General features: G+C 47.9%; 3 protein-coding genes across 12 annotated transcripts in view; all 3 read left to right on the forward strand.

Moving 5' to 3' along the window:
* The first annotated feature begins 10,204 nt into the window (after positions 1 to 10,204).
* Positions 10,205 to 11,709, forward strand: LOC136536742 (protein BREAST CANCER SUSCEPTIBILITY 2 homolog A-like). Its single transcript, XM_066528932.1, has 6 exons — positions 10,205 to 10,478; positions 10,573 to 10,638; positions 10,808 to 10,990; positions 11,120 to 11,185; positions 11,321 to 11,425; positions 11,558 to 11,709. The coding sequence occupies exons 1-6, from the start codon at positions 10,205 to 10,207 to the stop codon at positions 11,692 to 11,694; spliced, it is 831 nt and encodes a 276-aa protein (XP_066385029.1). The 3' UTR covers positions 11,695 to 11,709.
* A 40-nt stretch (positions 11,710 to 11,749) lies between these two features.
* Positions 11,750 to 24,986, forward strand: part of LOC136526335 (protein BREAST CANCER SUSCEPTIBILITY 2 homolog A-like) — a 48,016-nt gene continuing 34,779 nt past the window's right edge. For 6 of the 10 annotated variants that reach the window (XM_066519035.1, XM_066519038.1, XM_066519060.1 and 3 more), the window contains exons 1-7: positions 11,750 to 11,900; positions 12,009 to 12,143; positions 12,232 to 12,358; positions 12,444 to 12,569; positions 12,717 to 12,854; positions 12,953 to 13,084; positions 18,010 to 18,120. In XM_066519035.1, coding sequence (XP_066375132.1) covers positions 12,123 to 12,143; positions 12,232 to 12,358; positions 12,444 to 12,569; positions 12,717 to 12,854; positions 12,953 to 13,084; positions 18,010 to 18,120 — 655 coding nt within the window. In that variant the 5' untranslated portion in view covers positions 11,750 to 11,900; positions 12,009 to 12,122. Of the gene's footprint in view, positions 11,901 to 12,008; positions 12,144 to 12,231; positions 12,359 to 12,443; positions 12,570 to 12,716; positions 12,855 to 12,927; positions 13,085 to 18,009; positions 18,121 to 24,986 lie in introns of those variants that run through there. The other 4 variants (XM_066519048.1, XM_066519044.1, XM_066519056.1 and 1 more) reach the window with 4 other exon arrangements.
* On the forward strand, positions 19,952 to 21,797 carry LOC136526396 (uncharacterized). The gene has a single exon (XM_066519074.1). The coding sequence runs from the start codon at positions 19,953 to 19,955 to the stop codon at positions 21,792 to 21,794; it is 1,842 nt and encodes a 613-aa protein (XP_066375171.1). The 5' UTR covers position 19,952; the 3' UTR covers positions 21,795 to 21,797.

Raw genomic sequence — 24,986 nt, forward strand, 5'->3', positions numbered from 1 at the left:
CGTGCACAGCACCCACGGCGGAGCAAGTGATGATGATGGTGATGCTCCAGTGACTGTGATGAACAAAAGGACCAATCAACTAGGCACAAAGCAGTACGACATCAAGGAAAAACTAAAACAAGGCTTCACAAGAGCAGCGGCTCACCAGAGAGCCACGGCCACGGTGAAGCGCACCCGACGGTGATGCTGCCGGCCACGAAGAAGAAACGTGACGAGCGATGGTTCCCGGTGAAGTCAGGTGACCAGAGCTAGCTGGCTGGGTGCGTAAGGAACTAGCGAAGCTATGTAGCTGCTTTGCTGAGACTGGTACAAGTGCTAGATCGATGGCGAGAGCTTGACGGAGCTATGGCGGCGACTAGAAAATAGAGGACGAGAAAAGAAGAACGACGACGACTCCTGGGCTATAAACGATGGCCAGGAAGCAAGAGGAAGCCACAATGTAGCCTTCTCCACACCAGCTGCGACGTCAAAGATGGCCACGACCCGGCCTGGAAGCAGAAAGAAGATCGTCGGCGGTGACAGCTGCCCGCTGGTACTGTTCATCTTATTTACAAAATTGTCATTCGATTTAAAAACCAAATTACTCCCAAATTTATGTAACAACTCAAAAATCTCCAAAAATAAAAGTTGTTCAAAATTCAAAGTTCTACAACTTTGCTTTTATAACCACCCCCTAATTCGGTCTACATTTTGAAATGAAAATTTGAATTCAAAAAGGGGACATTTAAAGAATTACGCCTTTTCAAATTACTTCAAATTTTATAAAACAACTTTGAAAACTCCAAAAACCAACTTTGTACAACTCGACAAGCTCTACACTTTTGCTTTTAGGCTCAACCCCAAAATGTGCTTAGATTTTGAAATGGGTTTTTAGGGTAGGATTTAAATACTGAAAAACAGGGTTTTCGGAAATTCAACTCACTACAAAGATTTTTAACTCAATTCAAGCTATACAAGTCAACACATATAACATAAAGGTAAACTTGTTTTAGTGAATGCACATAAAAATTTTCACTAAGATCAAATGCTTTGCAATGCATATGATGACATGGCATGTTTTAGTATTTAAAACACCCTGAGGTGTTACAACATGGCCGCTGGCCTATGGGCCTCACCAGTCAGCCTCTGCTTTGAAAGTTAGTTTCCCACTGCCATTAAGATCTAATCTTCACTATTTATTCAAGTCAGTTTGATCTGAGGGATCAGGATTAATGCTTTGGCCTATATATATCATCCCCTACCCCTCTCCCTCAGCAGATTCCTGAAGCCCTAATTCATATCTTCAGGATTAGAGCCAGCTATCAAGAGAAGATTAGTCCTCCATAGGATCTAGTCTTGTAAATAATAGTGAGATGGAAAGTGAGGGAAGAGTTTGGAGGAGATGATATCCTATCGGTGCTCTCTATATGGCTTGTACCTTGGCAGATCTAAGTTCTATCTGAGCTTGCCTCTGAGATTTCTCTAGTAATCAACTTCTAATTCAAGTAAGCTTCTTGTTTATATTATTCATCAGGTTCACAACTTGTTTGAGTGCTTTATTCTTTATCTAGGAAGAGTAAAGTAGTAATTGTAGTGTAAGCGTGGTGCTTAGACTCTGGTTACTTGTGGATGCATCCTGTATTCTGGATCGGTGGTAGCTCACGAGGGTGACTCCTATAGCCTCATTGAATCCTCTATAGTCCACCTCTCATTTGTAGGGCAAGTAGGACATGGTTACTATGGGAAGCATCCTCTGTTGGTGTCTTTCCTTAAGTAATGTCCCTAGTTGAATAGTAGAAGACATAGCTTACCTAAGTTAGAACTAGAGAATCTTAGTTTTCCTCTCTACGCTCTTATTAATCTTAACCTTGTTGCTACCCCTAGTTAAGTTAGATTATAGTTAGTCTCACATGTTTTCCAATGGATATGATACTTGGAATACTTTTGGATGAAAGTTATAGCGGTATCCATGCACTTGTGGATTTATCTGTGTGCGTTAAATATACCAACAAGTTTCTAGCGCCGTTGTCAGGGAAATAGTTGTTGAATTAACTACGAGCGTAACTTAATCTCTTATCTTTTAACTTCTTTCTTTTATTCTTTTCCTTTTTATCATGGATTCCACTCCTATCTATCTATACGCTGCACCTATGAGCATGTGCTTAGAGCCACCAAAATATGTAGAGCATATCCTTACACCTAGTTATGAGCTACGCCCATATTTTATAAAACTAATTCAGGATCAATCCTTCTCGGGAGAAGGCAACAAAAACCCATACTCACACCTACAAGAGTTTGAACAGACATGTGCATGCTTGTGTATCGCTGACATGTCTAACGAAACCTTAAGATGAAAGTTGTTTTTGTTCTCGGTACAATCAAACCATATGAAGTTTGCAAGGAGATTGGGAAACACTATGATCTAAATATTGTTTATGTTTCTTTCCTAGCTCTAAAGTGGTTAGCCTTTGAAAAGAGGTTCTAAATTTTAGACAACTAAAAGAAGAATCTTTTGGCACATCATGGGATCGTTTTAATGACCTCATCATCATTGGCCCGGACCTTGCTATTCTAGACCCAATGTTCTTTCAATATTTTTACATGGGTCTTAGCAAGGATTCCATGGAATCCCTTGATGCAGCCTCTAGAGGAGCTTTCCTTCATCTGTCTGCTAGTGAAGCAAGGTCTATGCTTGATAAGATTATTGGAAAAACTCCCTGCACTAGCAATCATAATAAACTCTTCGAGGAAGAGAATGAATCATGTTCCAAACTAGAAGAGAAAGTTTTGATAGCCAAATCACAACCACTTTAATCCCAAGGTTTAGCTATCAATCTCGAACCATCTATACCCGAAAATCCAAATCCTCCAAAGGAAGAAGAAATTCAACCTTTTGAAATTTCTTGTGAGGATGATCTTTTTGATGATTTTGGAAAAAGCTTAAACTTCTAGTTCCACAAGAGACCTTCGAGCGAATATAATTCAATTCCTCTCAAGAAGGGATCTCTTAGAAAGCATCCCTATTCCCATGTAGGACATTGGGAAGAATTCAAGGATGGCATGTCTAGTGAACCCATAGAAGGAGAGCCAAGTCATTTACAAGCAATTCCTATCTTCTCCCCTTATATGCCCACATTAGATGTCTCATTCAAACCCATCCTTGACCCTGATGATTCCTCTTATGCTCTTTCTCCTAAAACTCATGATGATCCTAGAAATCCACCAAGACACCTAAAGTATAGGAGTCATGAAGGCCACAAGGATGACCAAGAAGAGCAATGATAATGGCTGGAATGTATTAAGAACTTATATGTCATTGCTAAAAAATGGATGGACAAGGATGAAGCCTTATGGGTAGAATCCAAACTTAGCTTAGATCCAAATAGTGAGCTTAAATCAATCTCTTTAATAAACAAGACTCATCTAAGTTTGGAGGAGGCCTTAGACGAGATCAACTCGAGAGCCACCAATCCATGGGAAATCTTAGATAATAAAACGTCCAATGAATGTCATAGGAATGGAATGATGGAGACAACATTTCCGCCTTTAGACATTCATGAAGAAACACCCCAAGAGCTTGAAAAAGAAAGATGACATCGACGAGCATGGAAGTTATTTCATAAATACCTCATCAAATCCATGCTCATATGAGAAATCTCCTAAATCAATCGGTCTTTCCAACATTGCCACACATGAGATCTTTAAACCCCTCATACTTTTTGTTCATAAAGACTTTGAAAGGTTGGTTATAGATTCATATGTTTATCATAAATATTGTAAATCTCATTGGCATGAATCTTGAGATAGGCACCCAAAGGGTGGTGTTGGAGGGGAAACCACTTCACCAATTCAAAACGTAATTCAAAGGTTTCCCAAGGATGAGCTTCTGTCCTAAAATAAGCACTTTCAGAAGATAATATGAGTTTCACTTTCTGTTGTGATACCCTTGTCAAATGAGAATAGAAATATAATTGTAAAAATATTCCTTCGGATATTATTGTCACTAACCATTCTAGGTTTGAAGCACAAAGGATGAACGGTGATGACTCAAGGTATGTCCAACCAATCATCATGCAACATTTAATCACATCCATCCAACCTTAATTTTGCCTTGTAAAATTCAAGTGTGGGGGATGAACTTCTCTGAAAAATCTTATGCCATGTTGCTAATTCATCTTGGTTGTCTCTATCATTAAGCCATGCTCAATTTGCTAAATAACAATCATTCTCTTTCATCAATATTTTAATAAATCTCTATAATGCTTTCATGCTACCTTTGTTTACTATAGTATGCTTAAGGTTTGGAGTATGATCTTACATCTTCTAAATTAAGCATGGTGCTTAGTTTAAACTATTTTCCTGAATTAAATTAGACACAATGTATAGTTTTATTCTTGAACCAAAAGGTGTGCTGATTTTACTTCTAAAGGCTTTTAAATTAAGCATGGTGCTTAGGTTAAAATGCCTTCCTAAATCAAATTAGACGTGGTGTCTAGGTTGATTTTTGAGTCAATAGTATGCTTTAGTAGGCACTAGATATTTTGTGGACTAACCGCTATAGGAAACTCTCACATCAATACTAATAAGTCATGAGATGAATTCAAATCAGAGATGAAGCTAGGCACATGATGAACTCTAATAACATTGTGCAAAGAAGACATAGCTCATTCATGATGGATGGAAGAACTGGATGAATGAATATGAGCTACGCCTATTCATCATAACCATCATATTCCATAATCCAATTACTACGATGTTGGAGCTAGTCAAGTTTCTCACTATCAAGGAGAGACGATGATTCGAATCGGTTGCAACTAGCATAGCAGTATTCCTAACACAAACCCAGGTCTATTAGCCATGGTAGCATTAGGTCACCTTTGGTACAACTTAGGTCCACATTTCGTGGGTTCGATCAGCGTCGCACAATCAGAGACAACCAGCTGCTAGGACGTTCAGGCCTACCCTGCCCTTAGGATCATGTTTGGCTCCCCACACATCCTTACTACCTCTAGTGTATGCACTCTTACAAAATGAGGCTTAGCCTAAGTTGAGCTACTTGGCTTCATGGTTAGAACGAGTTATCTGGCCAGCTAAGTGAGAGACATGCGTTCAATCTCGACAGAATTGTCAACAATGGTATGGTCCTTAATAGACACGGATGGGAACAACATAGCCAACCCAACACCATTGCATATAAGTTCCCACCCAGTCTCCACTTAATAACACCCTATGGTTATTTTCCACGATAGAAATATATAGCCAACCATGCTCTAGTATCTACCTATATCTTATAGGTGATAGGAAATCACCTGACTTCTACTGGTCTAAGCATGACTAAGCATATGTTTGATTCTGTATCTATATAGGGTTCAAGGTATATTTTTGAACAAGGTAGTTCTATGCACCAAGTGTTTCCAACCAACTCTTATAACCTAATACATCAAATATAAAGAAGTCAAGTGATATTTGTAAAAACATAGGATGCTTAGAATGCTCTAGAGCTTGTCTTTTAGAAAGGAGGTAGGCCTATGATCGAGGCACTCTGGTAATTCCTTAAGAGCCTGCCCCTTGTTTTCAGGGGCTACCTGCTGTGGTGCCTCCTGATTCTCCTCCCCCTCTGCCTCAAACTTCAAGAGTGTGATTCCAACTAGCGATCTTATATGCATGAGTGCAAAATAAGATACTAGAATGCATAGGTAATGATATGGATGATATGATATTATGCATAAATATAAATGTCCTTAACAACAAGGTATTAGGGTGATAACAAGATTAACTTTCTTTTACTGAGTAGGTGCATATCTCCTCTCTAGTAATTAAACAAACACCTATTTAAATATTTTCTGGACTGCAAGACAATAACCTTTTTTTGACCATAACTGGAGTTATATACATCCAAACAATATAATCTTGGACTTTATGGAAAGCTTATAAAATTGTCTACAACTTTATTTTAATAATCTTAAGGTGATTCTGTAGCTATCTAGGTTAAACAATTCAATATTTTAGATTTGTCCAGAGGACAAGCAAATCTGACAGCATAATTCTAACAGCTATAACTCTTAAACCATTAGGCCTATGGCCATGAAATTTTAGGATAAGCAATATAAGTAAGTTACCTACAACTTTGTTATTAACAAGTTTCATAGAAAAAATCATTATCATCATGAATTTGTTGACACAATAGAAACTACTCATGCATCCATCTAGTTGAATTATAAAACAATAATTAACTAGATGTCTATAACCAATTAATTCCAAGCACAACGACTAATAGCAACACATCATATGCATCACAAAGCACCATAGAAAACATCATGGTAAAACCCCAATAATTTACTTTTGTGCATTTATTAATTTCCTTATATAATAGGGTGATTTAAAGGATAAATACTTCCAATGCTCAATAAATTCTAAAAAAATTATAGTAGGTTACATATGAACCCAATAGTCTACTGTACAAATTTCATGTCATTTGTATAAGTATAGCAACCTATATAAAAATGACAAGTTGCATAGGCTTATTTTAGCAAAAATAGTTTAGCCTAGTGAAAAGTGTCAAACAACAGATTTAATATTTTTCTTACTTTCATCCTAGCATAAGAACATTGTGTAAAAATTTACATGATCATATGTTATATATTTTTACCCCATTTATTTTCATTAGAAACTAGCAAATAATCAAGGTTAAATAGAAAGACCATATTTCAAGTATGTCTTTTGTAGGTTTAGTATTTTTACTAGCTAGAGCATGTCAACACAAGCCCAGCAAAATTGGAATCACAATTTTTGCACTTCTCTAGCTCAAGTTATGCATTTTACAAGATAGAAACAAATTCAAAAGCACTTATCTAGCTCAATTTAATTCTCCTAGAAAAATATCCCAAATAGTAGGTTTCATATTTTTATCAAATAGTACACTTCATGATGAATCCAACAAAATTTAGTTCAACAAAATTGGACACTCCTAACTCAAGATATAAATTTTTGAAGTTTATATTCAAATCTATGAAAATAAATAAAAAATAAAATTTCAAATCAGGCCCAGTAGCTAGGTGCACCTAGTCCAGTGCACCTAGAGGCGCCGACAGCTGGGCCTTGTGGTCAATGGGTCCCACACGTCAGCAACATAGGAGTAGAGCATGGCGTTTGACTGGCTTTGTCTCGTCGGGGGCGAGATCACCAGCGGCGAGGTCTCCACCACTACACTCACCTTGTCAAGCCGCATCGAGGGGTACCCTTAGTTGGCTCGACGCATCACCAGAGCAACCTCACCGACGAGCATGGCACCTCGGTGGCGGTGCATGGTGGTGGACTCACCGTCTTTGGCAATGGCATGGCCAGACAAGCGCGGCTACAGCTTCTATAGACCCTAGTGGAGCTCTATGGTGCGGATCAAGCCACGGTGAAGCGGCGGTGAGCTCCGGCCACATGCATGGCAACACGGCGGCGCACAGCACACGTGGTGGCGCTTGTCGTTCTGACGAGATGGTGGTTGGTGATGGGTCTCCATCATAGGAGAAGGTGCTACGGGGCACGGTAGTACAGAAACAAACACATGAGGGGAAAGACGAGATCTAGCGAGGGCCGGCCACGACAAGCTTGAGCTCACGGCCATGGTGGGCGTGCTCGGTGCATGCATTCCCACGCGGTGGTGGTGGAAGCGGTTAAATAAACGATGACATGAGCATTTATGACCTAAGGCGATGATGGACCAAGGAAGAAGAAGGTAGGAGGAGCAGTGGATAAGGCTGGCCACGACGAGTTCAGAGCTCAACGGTGCTCCGTGGCCATGGCAGCGACAGCGATGCACAATGCGATTTTACCTTGGCTCGGATGGTGGCACTGGTGGGTTGGGAAGGTGGAGCGGCTCACGACGGAGCTGTGGGCGAGGTGGATTGGGTGGTGCTACTACTTGGGCAGCGAGCGAGCGCGGCGGCGGTGCAGTGGTGACGATGGTGGCGCGGCTCGGCTCTGGCGGGGGCAAGAGCGAGAGAGGTAGGGCGAGAGAGTGGGAATAGGAGAGAGTAGCAGTGTCGCCTCCCTCTTCTCCCTTAGTTGGCCAGATCGACTGGGCCGACACCGACGAGCGACCGCCACGTGGCACGAGCAGCCTAGCAGCGGTCAGCCACGATGTGCTCGGCCTGTCGATTCAAATCGGCCGTCAGGTCGACTGATAGTGCAACTTTGCACCACTATATCTCCTAATTCAATCCGAGTTAGCGAAAAGTCCATTAATAGAAATTGTAGAGCTATGTGAGATCTCCAACTTTGCTTTAGGGAGTAACATCTAATTCATCATGGTTTTCAAAATGCAAAGCTCCAAAGTAGGTCACATTGAAACTGAAATCAGGTTTAGACTTAGAAAATTTTGAGTCTCAAAACAACATTTTGTTGATTCTTGTGGGCCCTATTTGACTACGTTAGGCATTGAATTAACTCATAACCCTTAAATAAAGTTTGTTTCACATAAGATAAGCTATAACTTTTATTAAGGGTGCACTACCATGCAAAAACTCTAAGCTACTGTTCAACTTTGGTCAAACTAGCATCATGAAAAATAACATTTTGAGTAAACTAGGACTTAGAAGCAAAATTGGCCCATATCATGAATACAAACATTGTTCCATTTGCCATCCTAGATATGTCTAAGGTGTTTTTGTGATCTCACAACCATCTCTTGCATTGGTCACACATGATCACTAGCATATGCATGTATATAATCAACATTACATGTGATAATATGTAAAGAATAAGATGAAATTTCATATGCTCATACTCATGAATGCTTGGATGATGCTTATGCTCATAAAATGGAAGTGCCAAATGCATACTTAACACTAGGGTGTTACACCGTTGTAGTTAAAGTTGAAGACATAGTAGCCCTAGAAGACAGGTGAAGCCCCTACAACCCTACTCACTTCTAGAAGTAAAAGACTTTATTAAAGGGTACTGCTGGCGATATCCTTTATGAGCAGAGTTGTGGACCAGCACAACCACAGCGACAATGTACCACTGGAGCTCACTATGTTTCGTGTAGGCTAAAGTTTAGGCCTATTACATTAAATTTTTTATACGAATTAGGAATATTAAATATAGACTAATTATAAAACTAATTTTTTTGTACGAATTAAGAGTATTAACATAGACTAATTATAAAACTAATTACACAGATGAAGGTTAATTTGTGAGATGAATCTATTAAGTCTAATTTGTCCATGATTTGAGAATATGGTATTACAGTAAATATTTGCTAATGATAGATTAATTAGACTTAATAGATTCGCCTCGTAAATTAACCTAGGGCTTCTAAAATAAGTTTTATGATTAACTCCAGTCTAATCCTTTTAGTTAGTCTTCGAACAGCTTGGAGAGATCTATTTGTCCTAAGTATCTAGGGTCATATAAGTCTCGACGAAAGAAACTCTCGACTACTGGTAGTTAGGGAGAGGTGGACGAAAAAAATGAATAGACGAAAAAATGACCAAAATTTTTATCTCTTTATTATTAAATATAGAAAACAAAACCACCTTCAAAGCTACTTCTAATCGGAATAAGAATTAATAATTTTTAAACGATTATAGAAAATGGAGACAAGATAGTCTAGTTCATCACAAAAAAAACAACTTTTTTTGGACTTCCTATTTCAGGCGGTGGGCGGCTGCTGGGCATGCGGCCCAGCCCATCCAAGGCCTCGGACTTGCTCCACGCCCCTTGGGCCCACCTACAGCAGAAGGAATTCCGCTCCCGCGCCGCTCCATTGTTCCGAGATATTTACATATTTACCATTATTATAGATAACATCTTATACTATGTCACTGACACATAAGTCATTGATATGGTATTTTTTATACCACTCACGTCATAATGATGATAAATATGTACGGGGGTGTTTGGTTATTTAGTCCCTCCTAAAATTCATGTCACATCGAGTGTTTAGATAATAAAAAGCATTAAATATAGATTAATTACAAAACCAATTATATAGATGGAGGCTAATTTGCGAGACTATTTTTAAGCCTATTTAATCTGTCATTAGCATATGTTTACGGTAGCACTACGTTCTTAAATTATGAATTAATTAAGCTTAAAAGATTAATCTCATAAATTAGTCACAAATTATATAATTAGTTTTATAATTAATCTATATTTAATACTTCAGCCATATGTCTAAATATTCAATGTGACCGAAATTTTAGGAGTATACGTAGAACCAGCCTAAATAATGCCAGTTTTCTTTTTCATTTCCCTCCCCCGCCTCCGCAGTACTGCACACTCCATTTCCAATTTCCCCTTCTCCCTCGTCTCCGTCGCCGCGGAGGCCCCGCCTGTGCGCCGCGGCCCAGGAACCATGCCGAGGAAGTGGCAGGTCTGGGGCCGGCCCGACGGCAGCATCGTCTGGGTCCCCGTCTCCGACGCGCCCCCAAACCCACCTCCGCCGGGTCCGCTTCGTCCCGCACCTCCTCATCCGCCGCCGCCCGACGATGCGCCAATCCGAGGTTCGATCTCCATCAACGTGTATACCCCTGCATTCGCGTTCATCTCAATCATGGATGGGTTGTTAATTCCTGACCTCCTTTCCTCCGCCGTCAGAAACCCTAGGCCCGGACACCGCCGGCGGATGCCGCATCCCCTCCATGGCCGACCTACTTCTCCAAGGTAGACGCCTCCTCTCCCTGCACCCGCGTGTGGCTTTGTGGCTGCGCTCGTTGCTGCACTGCGTCTCTCAGACTCTCTGCGTGCTTGTCTGCCCCTTGCCGCGATTGCGTTAGTGGCGTGGTGTCTAACTGGCCGCTGGCTGTTTGTTTCCGTTGGTGGGACCCCGCAGCGCGGGACAAGCTGATTGAAGGCGATGGGATGAATGGAGTGACTCAGGGTGTCAATGCGGCTGGACTGTTCTCCACCGGGTCTGGGAGGTCACTGGCTGTCAGCCAGAGAGCCGTAAGGAGGGCCAGGGAGTTGGTTGGGGAGGAGGTGGACGAGGCTACTAATAACAATTACAAGAAGAGAAGTAAGTCTTGATTGTTGTTTGGTTGAATTGCTGTGCATTGTTGGATGTTTGGTAGCTTGGCATCAGCGCTGTTTATTATGTTTATTTGTCTATGCCTCAACATTGGGCTGATGGGCTTGTCTATTGCAGAGCAACCATTTGGAGGTGATGCTGGTCTGGAGGGTGAACGGGCAAACTTACATGTTCCATTTGGAGGTTAGCCTTGTTTCTCCCTTCTCCGTGCTGGCTATTAGATTGGATCTTGCAACTAGAGATAAGGGGTCCAAGTTTTGATAATTTTGGTGGAATTCTGTGGTGCCATATTGACATACTATAATTTGAAAAATTTAGGTGGTGTGCATAAAGATAACTTCTTCCCAATGTTCCAAACTGGATTTGGTAAAGCAGTCTTGCTCAGCAAGGACTCAATTCAGAAGGCAAGAGCTGTTCTAGAAGGTAGGAAGTGATTTCATATTTCACTCGTGATGACATTTAGTTCTCTCTGTAGTTGTTGTTGTTTTTTTGTTTTTTTTTGCATGTTGTGTACTAGCCAAACATGTCATTAATTATGAAATATCTTGTTTCTAGAAAATGTTGAGAATCTAGCTGGTGCCAAGCAACCAATGTTCCATACCGGTATGGGTAGATCGGTCCTAGTCAGCAAGAACTCAATCGAGAAGGCGAGAACTGTTTTAGGGGGTCAAATGATCGCAAATGAAGGTTAATTCCATTCCAGTATTCATAAGTTTTGAGAATTTTGCCGAATGATTCTAGATATGCGTTATTTGTGATCCATGAGTCCTATTACAGGAGATGTGGATGGTATGGAATGTTCCTGTGTCTCAAGCTGGTTCAGGTAGAGCTGTATCAATCAGTATGGCATCTGTACAGAAAGCTAATGATGTGCTAGAAGAAAATAATATAAAAATAGGTAACATTGATTCTTGTACCGTTTAAGTAACTATGAACTTTTTACCTATTTACTTGAGAATGGGCACCTTCTTAGTCTTAGCTGTATGATGCAATACCTCTATTTTAGGAAGTGTGGAAGGTCCAGGTAGACCCAATCAGTCTCTGATATTTCAAACTGGCTCTGGAAGACCAGTTTTGATCAGCAAAGGATCCGTCGAGAGATCTAGGGCTCTGCTGATGGATGAAGATGCTGAAATTATTGGTAAGATACTAAGATTAGTCTATGTCTTTGGCTCTTTGCAGTTTTCTAAATTCAATCATGATAATAAGTGTTTACTTCTTGTGTGAAGGACAACGGGATACTGGCTGCCAGCTCCCAATTTTGCAAACAGGACTTGGAAGGCCTGTTGCTGTGGAACAGAGTTCAATTGAAAAGGCAAGTGCAGTTTTGGAGAATGGATGATATTAAAAGAAGTGGTAAAAACACTCATTCAAGCTTATTATTTACTTATTTATCTATTGCACAAGATTCATCAAATTTATTTCCCTTTGTGAGATTCAGGAAATGGAGATACCAATGTTTGTGCCACACCTTTCCAATTTGAAACCCCAAAATCCGTTTTGATGAGTAGCAGTTTGATTATGAATGACATGACTTCTACACCAGAGGAAAATACTTCAGTGCGAGGTATATATGCCTCTACCTGATTTCACTGTGAAAACTTCTCCTTTTGTGCCAGTCTTGTGTGCCATCTATTCAATTTATTTACAGTACAAAAAATGTCACTATCAATACATCCTAGATGTTTCTCACTTGATGATCTTTGTTTTCCAGCAGAAAAATGTTTCAATGATGGTGGCCAATTGCCGTTGTTTCAGACTGGGTCAGGGAGGTCAGTCACAGTAAGTAAGGGTTCCATTAAAAGGGCAAGTGCTTTTCTCGAGCCAAGGAACATTGCAAAGGAATTGGAAGGTAAATCATGCTCAAAGCATCAAATGTTGCCATTTTTTAATTGTTGTTCACGTCTTTCTTTTTCCTGACAAAGTGACAAACACGTTTCTTCTGCTCAGATGAAGCTTATCTCAATGGTGGTTATGCCACCTCAATATTTAAAACTGGAATTGGGAAGTCTATCTTAGCAACTGAGAACTCAAGGGAAAGGGCACAATTTGTCTTAGAGGCTAAAGAGGCTGTAAAACAAGGTAAATTTTTGTTCTAGATTAAGATTTCTGACACTTAGTTTCCACAGTTGGTAAAGATAGCTTTTCTATTGCACTGCTAAATACCGATGTCTCGTGTGCACAGCAGTAATTAGTGATATTGGATCTGGCTTTGGTGAAAATCCAATGTTCCTATTAGAATAGGCGCCTATGGGCTGGCCATGGGTCTGGCGCCCAAGCCTATTGGCTGGGATGCCTCTAGGGATTATGGTAGATGATTATTGATTAGGCAAGGATCACCGTTGATTGGGTGTTTCTATAAACCCTTGGGTGTTTCTATAAACCCTTCCTGATCCTTGCCTATATAATGTACTCCCTGTACCCATATCAATCTATCACAATTTCCCGAGACCTATTCGCTCTCATGGTATCAACCGCCTAGGTTTAGGTCTTCCCTTCCGCTGCACACCCTTGCGCGCCGGCCTCTGCCATGCAGCGCCATGTCTCCCACCCCCCCGCCCTCTCCCAGGTCTGGGGATGTTACCGTTGAAGAGATCGCGGCACGCCAGGCCAAGGAGAAGGCGAACGACGCCGCCGCCGCCGCCCAACTTCTCGACAAGGAGCGCCAGGCCGCCCTGGCTCGCGCTGCCCAGGCCAAGGAGGAGGCTACAGCCGCTGTCAAAGATCGTGACGCGGCTGCTGCCCGAGCCAGCGAAGCCCTGGCGCGCGCAGCCGCCGCCGCCGCCGCTACCCCCGGTGCACCTGGAGGCGCCTCCTCCAGCACATCTTCCATGTCTCCTCCTGACCTCGTCTCAGCCATGCTCCTTCATGACGACATGGCACTGCTGCAACTGCACGCCCAGGTCGTCGCCATCAATAACATCCGGAACCATGTCACCACCGTCCTCGACGTCGACTCCGACAACTTCAACCACTGGTGCGATCAGTTCTTGCTCATCCTCGGCAAGTTCTCTCTTCAGGACCACGTCCACGAGGAACCTCCGGCCCCGATCTCCCCTGACTGGGATCGGATGGACTGCGTTGTCAAGTCCTGGATCGTTGCCACGCTCACCGACGACCTTGCCGAGATCATCTCCGCCCAGGGCTCCACTGCCCTGCATGCCTGGCTCGCCGTCGAGTCCTGTTACTGCCACTGGCTCCACAGAGTTGTCCCCTACTTTACGTCTTAATAATGTTCTTGTGTTGCCACAACTTATTAAGAATCTCATCTCTGTGCGCCAATTCACTATCGACAACAACTGTTCTGTTGAGTTTGACCCTGCTGGTTGTTCTGTGAAGGTTCTTCCATCTCGGACCGAGATCGTCAGGTGCAATAGCTCCGGGCCGCTATATCCACTACGCCTACCTCCAGCACACTCCTTTGTCGCTTAGGCTCCCTCCCCACTGTGGCATCGACGTCTCGGTCACCCCGGTCATGAGGCGTTGTTGAAGCTTGCCTCTAGTGTTTCCTGTCACATTCAGGACTGTTCAGATCTATGTCATGCTTGTCAGTTAGGGCGTCATGTTCGTCTGCCCTTTCCTTCGTCCACCTCTCGTGCATCTAGCAAGTTTGATCTTATTCATTGTGACTTATGGACATCTCCAGTTGTCAGTGTTTCTGGTTACAAATACTATTTGGTCATACTTGATGATTGCACTCACTACTTGTGGACTTTTCCTTTGCGACTCAAATCTGACACTTACAATACGTTTGCCCACTTCATCGCCCACGCCTCCACCCAATTTGGCGCCCACGTCAAGGCTGTCCAGTGCGACAACGGGAAAGAGTTTGACAACTCTAGCACCCGTCACTTCTTCCTCACCCAGGGCATCCATCTTCGTATGTCCTGCCCCTACACCTCGCCTCAAAATGGTAAAGCCGAACACATTATTCGCTCCATCAATAATGTCGTTCGCTCACTGCTTTTTCAGGTGTCTATGCCTCCCTCCTACTGGGCGGAGGCCCTCTCCATAGCGACCCTTCTGCTTAACATACTGCCCACCAAGACTCTACAGTTCTCCACGCCCCACCTTGCCCTGTACAGCACGCCACCGGCGTATGATCACCTACGAGTCTTTGGCTGCAAGTGTTATCCAAACCTGTCCGCCACCGCTCCTCATAAACTCGCTCCTAGGTCTGCCTTGTGCGTCTTCCTAGGCTATTCCGCTCACCACAAAGGATACCGCTGCCTTGACCTCTCCACCAATAGAGTCATCATCTCCCGGCACGTCATCTTCGATGAAACAACCTTCCCCTTTGCTGAGCGCAATGGTCCTAGTATTCCGGCGGACTTTGAGTTTCTTGATGCTACTGATGTTGTGCCCGCTCCTATTGGACTGTTGCATAAGTTTTTGTCTGCAGGAACGCCATCCAGCACCTCTGACGTCAACAACGCCCTTGCCGGTCCCTCTGAGACTCTGCCTGGGGCGCCCCCGACGCCTCCGGTGGCTGCTACTGATCCTCCAGCAGACACTGCTGATCCTCCGGCGCCCGCGCTCTACATCCCGCCTGCACTGTGAACGCCAGGGACCCCTCCCGCGCCACGCGCGGCTCAGGACACGCCCAACACGACTGGAGGCGCTCCACCTCGCCAGCTGTACATCCCGCCAACGCTTTGCGTGAGCTCGCCGTCTCTAGCACCGACCGCGGGCTCCACAGCGCCGGTGTCACCTCCTCAGGCACCCCGCGGGCCCCTGCCCGGGTTCCTGCCTCTTCGTCCAGACCGCGCCTTTGCCTACCACTACACGCGCCGGCCTCGACCACAGCCTGCTCCAACTGCTCCTGTCACCGCCGCCCCGGCTGCACCTGCACCAGCCGCGCCGCTCCCACTGCCCAAAGGGGCTGTTGCTATCCCTCCTGTGACCAACCAGCACGCCATGGGCACACGTTCGAAGAGCGGTTTTCGAATGCCTGCTGCGTACCACGCTATGTCTATGTCATCGATACCGAAGACATTCCGTAGCGCTCTTGCCGACCCCATGTGGCGAGCTGCAATGGAAGAGGAACACAGTGCCCTGCTGAAGAATCACACTTGGGATCTCGTGCCTCGCCCCCCTTGGGCCAACATCGTCACTGGCAAGTGGATCTTCAAGCACAAGTTTCAGTCTGATGGCTCCCTCGAAAGGCATAAGGCGCGTTGGGTTCTCCGCGGCTTTACCCATCGGCCTGGTGTGGACTTTGATGAGATATTCAGTCCCGTGGTGAAGCCTGCTACAGTTCGCACGGTGCTCTCCCTGGCTCTCTCTCGCCGCTGGCCCATCCACCAGCTTGATGTGAAGAACGCCTTTCTTCATGGCAACCTGACAGAGACAGTTTATTGTCAGCAGCCGTCTGGGTTCGAAGATCCAGCTCATCTGGATTATGTTTGTCACCTGAAGAAGTCACTATATGGCCTCAAGCAGGCCCCTCGTGCTTGGTACAGTCGCATGGCTACACACTTGCTGTCCCTTGGGTTTGCTGAAGCCAAGTCAGACACTTCACTCTTCGTTTACCAGCGCGGATCAGACACAGCTTACCTGTTGCTCTATGTTGATGACATCGTCCTCATAGCCTCCTCAACCGGCCTTCTTCGGCAGATCATCTCAGCCCTTCAGCGGGAGTTCGCTATGAAGGACCTTGGTGAACTGCATTACTTCCTTGGTATGCATGTTCAGCGCAGTGGTGATGGCCTTCTTCTTTCTCAGCGACAATATATGCTGCACATTCTTGATCGCGCCGGGATGGCAGAGTGTAAGCCGTGTTCCACTCCAGTTGACACCAATCCGAAGATTGCTCCAGCAGATGGCACCCCTGTCTCTGACCCTTCAGACTTTCGCAGCCTCGCTGGAGCCTTACAGTACCTAACGTTCACCCGGCCGGATATTGCATATGCTGTGCAGCAAGTCTGTCTTCATATGCACGACCCTCGTGAGCCTCACCTTGCAGCTCTGAAGCGGATTCTGCGCTATGTTCAAGGCACTCTCCACCTTGGTCTCCTGCTGCGACCGTCTACTTCGGCTGATCTTGTCGTCTACACCGACGCTGATTGGGCTGGTTGTCCAGACACCCGCAAGTCCACCTCGGGCTATGCTGTGTTTTTTGGCGAAAATCTTGTCTCCTGGTTCTCAAGCGCCAGAACACGGTGTCAAGATCCAGTGCTGAAGCCGAATATCGCGCGGTGGCCAATGGAGTTGCTGAGGCCACCTGGCTGCGCCAGCTTCTTCTAGAGCTGCATGGCCCTCTCCGGCGCGCCACATTGGTGTATTGCGACAACATCAGTGCCGTCTACATGACCTCCAACCCGATACAGCATCAGCGAACCAAGCACATTGAGATTGATCTTCACTTCGTCCGGGAGCGAGTCGCCATTGGTGATCTTCGTGTTCTGCATGTTCCCACTTCTTCACAATATGCGGATATCTTCACCAAAAGGCTACCTTCTTCAGTATTCACGGAGTTCAGGTCCAGTCTAAACGTGCAGAGTGGCTGAGGATTCGACTGCGGGGGCGTGTTGAATAGGCGCCTATGGGCTGGCCATGGGCCTGGCGCCCAAGCCTATTGGCTGGGCTGCCTCTAGGGATTATGGTAGATGATTATTGGTTAGGCAAGGATCACCGTTGATTGGGTGTTTCTATAAACCCTTGGGTGTTTCTATAAACTCTTCCTGATCCTTGCCTATATAATGTACTCCCTGTACCCATATCAATCTATCACAATTTCCCGAGACTTATTCGCTCTCAGTTCCATTCTGGAAAACAACAGTTTTCGCCTGAGAACGATAGGTCAAGACCTAGGGCCAGTACCCCCATGGAGCAAGGCAAATTTGCAACAAAAGCTATCCCTTGAAATAGTGGATTACACTATAGGGATTTTATACACTGCTGATTTTAGTTTTTTAGTATAGGATTCACAAAATAAATCATACATGATACATGTTTGATTCTTTTATTAAGTTGTAAAATATTATTTACAACATTATTTCTGAAAGGATATGAAGACTGTGGAAGTCCATTGCCAATGTTTCAAACTGGATCTGGAAAATCTGTATTGGTCAGTGAAAGTTCGGTGCAAAAGGCAAGAGCCGTTCTCAAGGAAGAAGGTGATGTAAACACTAAACAGAGCTATTTACTGTATAGCATGCATACGAAACTTTATTCTGTGGATATTTTGCTGATGCAACAACTGATACTTCATAGTCAGTAACCTCCATTCTCTGTTTACTTTATGACTTCGACTTTTCAGGGTCCATGAAAGCTACTTTATTTTCAGTAGCTCTACATAAATCCCTCAAAGTTACTGTTTTTTTTTGCTTGGTCTTCAAAGTTAGATTTTGATCAAGATTTTCTCACAAAATGACTTATTTTTTCCTTGAACGATGCAGGAGAGCTGCATACCGCTATAAAACCTATATATTGTGAAACCATTTTGAAATGTGAATCGTTGTAGATTTTTTGCACTAAGCATACTTATGATTTTTATTAAGTGTTGGTCAAAGCATCCAAAATTTGACTTACTCCAAAGCAAAATATGTCTTGTATTTTTGAATGGAGGTCAGGGAGTACAATTTAACAAAATAATGGCACTTTTGGTGGCAACCATAGCTGTGTAGTCAGTGTTTAAATGCACTTATTCTGAAATAGAACAATAACCACCTAGCCTTTCAGTCCCAAGTAAGTTGGGGTAGGCTAGAGTTGAAACCCACCAAGAGCCCCAAGTCACGTTTCAGGCACTTCAATAGCTGCTTTCCAAGTACTCCTATTTAAACATAGATCTCTAGCTATATCCCAAGCTTTTAAATATCTTTTTATTGCCTCCCTCCATGTCAATTTCGGTCTTCCTCTACCTCTCACATTATTAGCTTGGCTTAGGACAACACAATGCACTGGTGCCTCTGGAGGTCTCCTTTGGATATGGCCAAACCACTTTAACCGATGTTGGACAAGCTTTGTTTCAATTGGTGCTACCTCTAGGCGATCTGTTATGACCGGCATCCAGTACTCCAGGCGAAGGCCCAGCAGTGGCTAGAGGATGCCGGCGGGTTAGGGGGCTCAAGGCCCATATTTATCATATTTTACATAATATTAGAGTTATTTTCTATTATTATTCAGAGACATATAAATACCTGTAAACTCTATTGAGGAAATTAAGTAGAAACATATTATTGTTTCCGGCTTCCTTTAGGGAGCCTGGGAGATTATCCTGTGCCCTAATCGCCTCTCCTCTTGCCTCACGCACGCCGCCAGTCTCCATCCCGCGAGATCACGGCGCCCCGCCGTGGTCCATCGCGGTTTAAGCCTCGACCCCCGATCACCCACCGCTACAACCTACGCTCGGTCAGGGGAGGAACCTCGGTTCCTATCAGCTTGGTATCACAGACCTTGCCGATCATGGACACCTCCGCTGCCTCCTCCGCCGCGCCATCGCCGGCGATTCCGCCGGTGCCGACCAACTCCACCGCGCCCCCTGCTACGTCGGGCGTTCTGGTGGTGCCGTCCTCCCAATCCTTGACGACCACCGTCGCGCCGCGGCGGGTGTTCACGCCCGAGGAGGTGACGACCTCCATCGTCAATCTCAGCCACGGCGTGAAGGAGCTGCAGGACATGATGAGGGCGTTTCTGAGCGGCCAGTACGTGGTTCAACCACCGCAACCGTCGCATCCTCCTCCGCCGCTGCCGTTGCCCTCATCCGTCTCGGTGCAGCTCCTCACCTACCCCTACGGGATGCCTACGGACTCCATGCCGTCGCCGTCGACCTCCGTTCAGCCGGCGGTATCCCAGGTCCCGATCCATATGCTGCAACTTCCGCACTCGCCGTCGCCGATTCCGGCTTGGGCCCTTGGATCCTCGGCGGCGCACCACTCCATGACCGCGCCGCTCTACTCCTCGGCGCCGCCTCGGACCACCATCCCTCAGGCTCCATCGACGGTCGCCCATGGGGAACCCTATGCATCAGGGACCCTGTACGGCGGCGTGGACGGGACTGCTGTTCCACGACACCAGCGCCTCCGTGGCTGCCTACGCGGCCGTGCCACCTGGGGCCGACCAGGAGGGCCCCTACGAGCGCCCTCCGCAGGCCATGGGGGGCGGTTTCGACCGCTTGCCGCCCAAGACGCATCGCCTCGAGTTCGCAACCTACGACGGCTCGGAAGACCCCCTGAATTGGCTCAACCACTGCGAGCAATTCTTCCGGGGCCAACGATGGCCGGCCTCCGACAGAACGTGGATTGCGTCGTACCACCTCCGGGGCCTGGCGCAAACCTGGTACTACGCCCTCGAGCAGGATGAGGGCATGCCTTCTTGGGAGCGCTTCGTCGAGCTGTGCCGCCAACGCTTCGGACCGCCAGTTCGCGGTACTCGGCTGGCGGAGTTGGGGCGCTTGTCGTTCCAATCTACTGTCCAGGAGTTCGCCGACCGCTTTCAGGCGGTGTCCTGCCATGCACGTGGCGTCTCTGCCAAACAGAAGGCCGATCTCTTCGTCGGCGGCCTTCTCGAGTACATTCGGGTGGATGTGGAGATGCGCGATCCCCAGGACATCCAGACGGCCATGTACTTGGCACGGGCTTTCGAGCGTCGGGCGGCGGCCATGCCCACGGCGCCACCCCCGCGGGGTGCCCGGCCTCCACCTCGTCCCGGCCTGCCCCCGCGTGCCCCGACACAAGCAGCGGGGGCTCCAGCTCAGCCGGGCGCTGGTCCCGCGGGCGGGCAGGGCGCTCCTCCCGTGCGTCAGTTCCGTCGCCTCACGCCGGCGGAACAGTTGGAGCGCCGCCGTCAAGGGCTGTGCTTCAACTGCGACGAGCCCTATGTCCGCGGCCATGTGTGCCCCCGGCTGTTTTACCTCGAGTCTACGGACTTCGTCGACGAGGAAGCCGGGGAGGTGGCTGCTGCAGACGCCGACGCAGCCGCCTTTCCAGACGAGCCGGCCGGCCAAGGAGTGGCCGGCGATGCAGCAGACGCTGCTAACGCCCTCGTCGTTTCTCTCCATGCTGTTGCAGGAATCCGCCCGCCCAACGCCATGCTGCTCCCCGTCACCGTCAAGGACGAGAGTTTCCTCGCCCTCCTCGACACCGGCTCCACTCATAATTTTGTCCAAGGGGCTGTTCTGCGCCGTTTGGGCCTGTCTCCAGCTGGTGGTGACCACCTCCGTGTCACGGTCGCCAATGGTGAGCACGTGGCGTGCGAGGGCATTGCTCGGAACGTGCCCGTCCGCATCGGCGACGAGGACTTCACCATCACGTGTGTTGGCCTCAACCTGGGCGCCTTCGACTTCATCATCGGCTTCGACTTCATTCGCACGTTGGGGCCCGTGTTGTGGGACTGCGACACCCTCACCATGGCGTTCTGGAGGGAGGGCCGCCGCGTCACCTGGCAGGGCGTGCCCGGCCCTCAGACGCCCACCCCACAGCAGGCGGTGACCGCGGTCACGACTGACCCGCGGCTACCTCTCCTGGATCGTCTGTTGGCGCAGCACGGTGACATCTTCGACGAGCCTACTGGGCTCCCTCCGGCGCGCCCCTACGACCACCGCATCCACCTGCTGCCCGGGACGGCCCCAGTGGCGGTGCGGCCGTACCGATACCCGCAGCTGCAGAAGGACGAGCTCGAGCGCCAATGTGCAGCGATGCTTGCCCAAGGGATCATTCGGCCGAGCACTTCGCCGTTTCTCCGCGCCCGTCCTGCTGGTGCGCAAGGCGGACAAGTCGTGGCGCTTCTGCATCGACTACCGCTCCCTCAACGCCAAGACCTCCAAGGACAAATTCCCGATTCCGGTGGTTGACGAGTTGCTGGATGAGCTCCATGGGGCTCGTTTCTTCACCAAGCTTGACCTTCGTTCCGGCTATCATCAGGTGCGCATGCACCCGGAGGACATCGCCAAGACGGCTTTCCGCACCCATCAGGGCCACTTCGAGTTTTTGGTGATGCCATTTGGGCTCTCCAATGCCCCGGCAACCTTCCAGGCGCTGATGAACTGACGTCCTTCGGCCTTACCTACGGCGGTTTGTGCTGGTATTTTTTGATGATATATTAATTTATAGTCCATCATGGGCCGAGCACTTGCAGCATGTCAACATCGTCCTCCACGCGCTTCGGGTACACCACCTTCACTTGAAACGATCCAAGTGCTCGTTTGGCGCGTCGTCGGTGGCCTACCTGGGCCACGTGATCTCCGAGGGCAGCGTCGCCATGGACGCTGACAAGGTCGCCGCCGTGGCTGCGTGGCCCCTGCCTGCGCTCTGCCCGCGGCCTGCGTGGTTTCCTCGGCCTCGCGGGCTACTACCGGAAGTTCATCCAGGACTTCGGTATCATCGCCGCCCCACTCACGCGTCTCTTGCGGCGGGACGCGTTTGTGTGGGACGACGATGCTTCGGCGGCATTCGAGGCGCTCAAGCGCGCTTTGACCACAGGACCTGTTCTTCAGATGCCAGACTTTACTAAGCCCTTCGTGGTCGACTGCGACGCGTCGGGCGCAGGGTTCGGCGCCGTCCTCCACCAGGGCGTCGGGCCTCTCGCCTACTTCAGCCGTCCCTTCGCGGCCCGTCATATCAAACTGGCGGCCTACGAGCGGGAGTTGATCGGCTTGGTACAGGCCGTTCGTCATTGGCGTCCATATTTGTGGGGGCGCCACTTTTTGGTTCGCACTGACCATTACAGCTTGAAATTTTTGCTTGATCAACGCTTGTCTACAGTTCCGCAGCATCAATGGATCAGCAAGCTGTTTGGTTTCGACTTCTCGGTAGAGTACCGTCCGGGCCGCTTGAACATCGTGGCAGACGCTCTCTCTCGTCGCGGACTTCGAAGATGGGGGGGCAGCCGTCCTGGTGGCTGCGGCTGCAGCAGCCCTCCCCGTGTCGGGACCCTCCTTCGACCTTCTAGACTGCCATCCGGCGGGCAACAGCAGCCGCGCCTGACGGCCAGCACCTACTGGCGCAGTTCCAGGCGGGGGAGCTGGAGGCCCCATGGCGCCTTTTCTGACGGCCTTCTGCTCCATGGATCCCGCGTCTACGTGCCGGACCATGGGGACTTGCGCCAGCAAGTGCTCCTCCTGGCTCACTCAGCTGGCCATGAGGGCACCCAGAAGACGCTACACCGACTCCGTGCAGATTTCTACATTCCCCGTGATCGTGTGCTGGTGCAGGACCTGGTGCGTTCTTGCACCACGTGCCAGCGCAATAAGACGGAGACGGTTCATCCCGCGGGCTTGCTGCAGCCCCTCGACGTTCCCACCCAAGTGTGGGCGGATATCTCGATGGACTTCATCGAGGGCTTGCCCAAGGTTGCGGGCAAGTCGGTCATCCTCACGGTGGTGGATCGCTTCTCCAAGTACGCCCACTTCATCGCGCTCGGCCACCCCTACACTGCTACGTCCGTCGCTCGTGCCTTCTTCGACGGCATCGTTCGCCTTCACGGGTTTCCGCTGTCCATCGTCAGCGACCGGGACCCTCGTGTTCACCGGGCACGTTTGGCGAGACATCTTCAAGATGGCGGGCGTCCAGTTGCGCATGAGCACAGCTTTCCATCCGCAAACGGATGGCCAGTCCGAAGTGGTGAACAAGGTCATCGCCATGTACCTCCGTTGTGTGACGGGGGATCGCCCCCGCGCTTGGGTGGATTGGCTGTCGTGGGCGGAGTACTGCTACAACACCTCCTTCCACACGGCTCTTCGCGCCACACCGTTTGAGGTCGTCTACGGTCGCCCTCCTCCGCCGCTGCTGCCCTATACGCCGGGTACAGCTCGGACCGAGGCTGCGGATGCGCTTCTTCGGTCCCGTGATGAGATCCTCGCCGAGGTGCGCCAACGTCTTTTGCAGGCTCAGCAGCTGTCCAAAAAATATTATGATGCCGGCCACCGCGACGTCGAGTTCCAGGTGGGCGACTGGGTGTGGCTGCGGCTGCTCAACCGCACGGCCCAGTCACTCTCTCCAGGGGCCAAGGGCAAACTCGGTCCTCGCTATGCCGGGCCGTTCCGCGTCTTGGAGCGTCTTGGAGCGGTGGCATATCGTCTACAGCTGCCCGAGGGTGCCCGTCTTCATGATGTCTTCCACGTGGGATTGCTCAAGCGCCACCGCGGTGACCCTCCAGCAACGCCGGCCAGCCTTGCGCCGACCTTCGACGGCCGTTACACTCCTGCCCCGGCCAAGGCGCTACGTGTCCAGCGGCGCCGTGACACCTGGCAGGTGCTTATCCAGTGGCATGGTTTTCCAGAAGAGGATGCGACATGGGAGTCCGTCGACGAGTTCCGCTCCTTCTACCCCGACTTCCAGCTCGAGGACGAGCTGTTTGAGAAGGCGGGGAGAGATGTTATGACCGGCATCCAGTACTCCAGGCGAAGGCCCAGCAGTGGCTAGAGGATGCCGGCGGGTTAGGGGGCTCAAGGCCCATATTTATCATATTTTACATAATATTAGAGTTATTTTCTATTATTATTCAGAGACATATAAATACCTGTAAACTCTATTGAGGAAATTAAGCAGAAACATATTATTGTTTCCGGCTTCCTTTAGGGAGCCGGGAGATTATCCTGTGCCCTAATCGCCTCTCCTCTTGCCTCACGCACGCCGCCAGTCTCCATCCGCGAGATCACGGCGCCCCGCCGTGGTCCATCGCGGTTTAAGCCTCGACCCCCGATCACTCACCGCTACAACCTACGCTCGGTCAGGGGAGGAACCTCGGTTCCTATCACGATCACGTAAGACGGAGTATAAAACTAGATTGTATTGAATAAAAGTACTTTCAAAAGGCACACCACCATTATGTGAAGATATCGTCTAATTAAATATGAGGTTTTATTATTCCTTTTTAGTTGTGAATATGAAGCTATCAAACACAGTTTACAAACTGCTAGTAGTTAACCACATTTTTTTTAACTACCATAAAAGAAAGAAAACAGTGTTGCATTGGCATGATCTATTTCTTCGTTTATGCAAACTAATCATTCTTTACCATGCTCATTTAGAGCAGTGTGCACTTC

The sequence above is a fragment of the Miscanthus floridulus genome, chromosome 2 (genome assembly GCF_019320115.1).
Source record: "Miscanthus floridulus cultivar M001 chromosome 2, ASM1932011v1, whole genome shotgun sequence".
NCBI lineage: Eukaryota > Viridiplantae > Streptophyta > Magnoliopsida > Poales > Poaceae > Miscanthus > Miscanthus floridulus.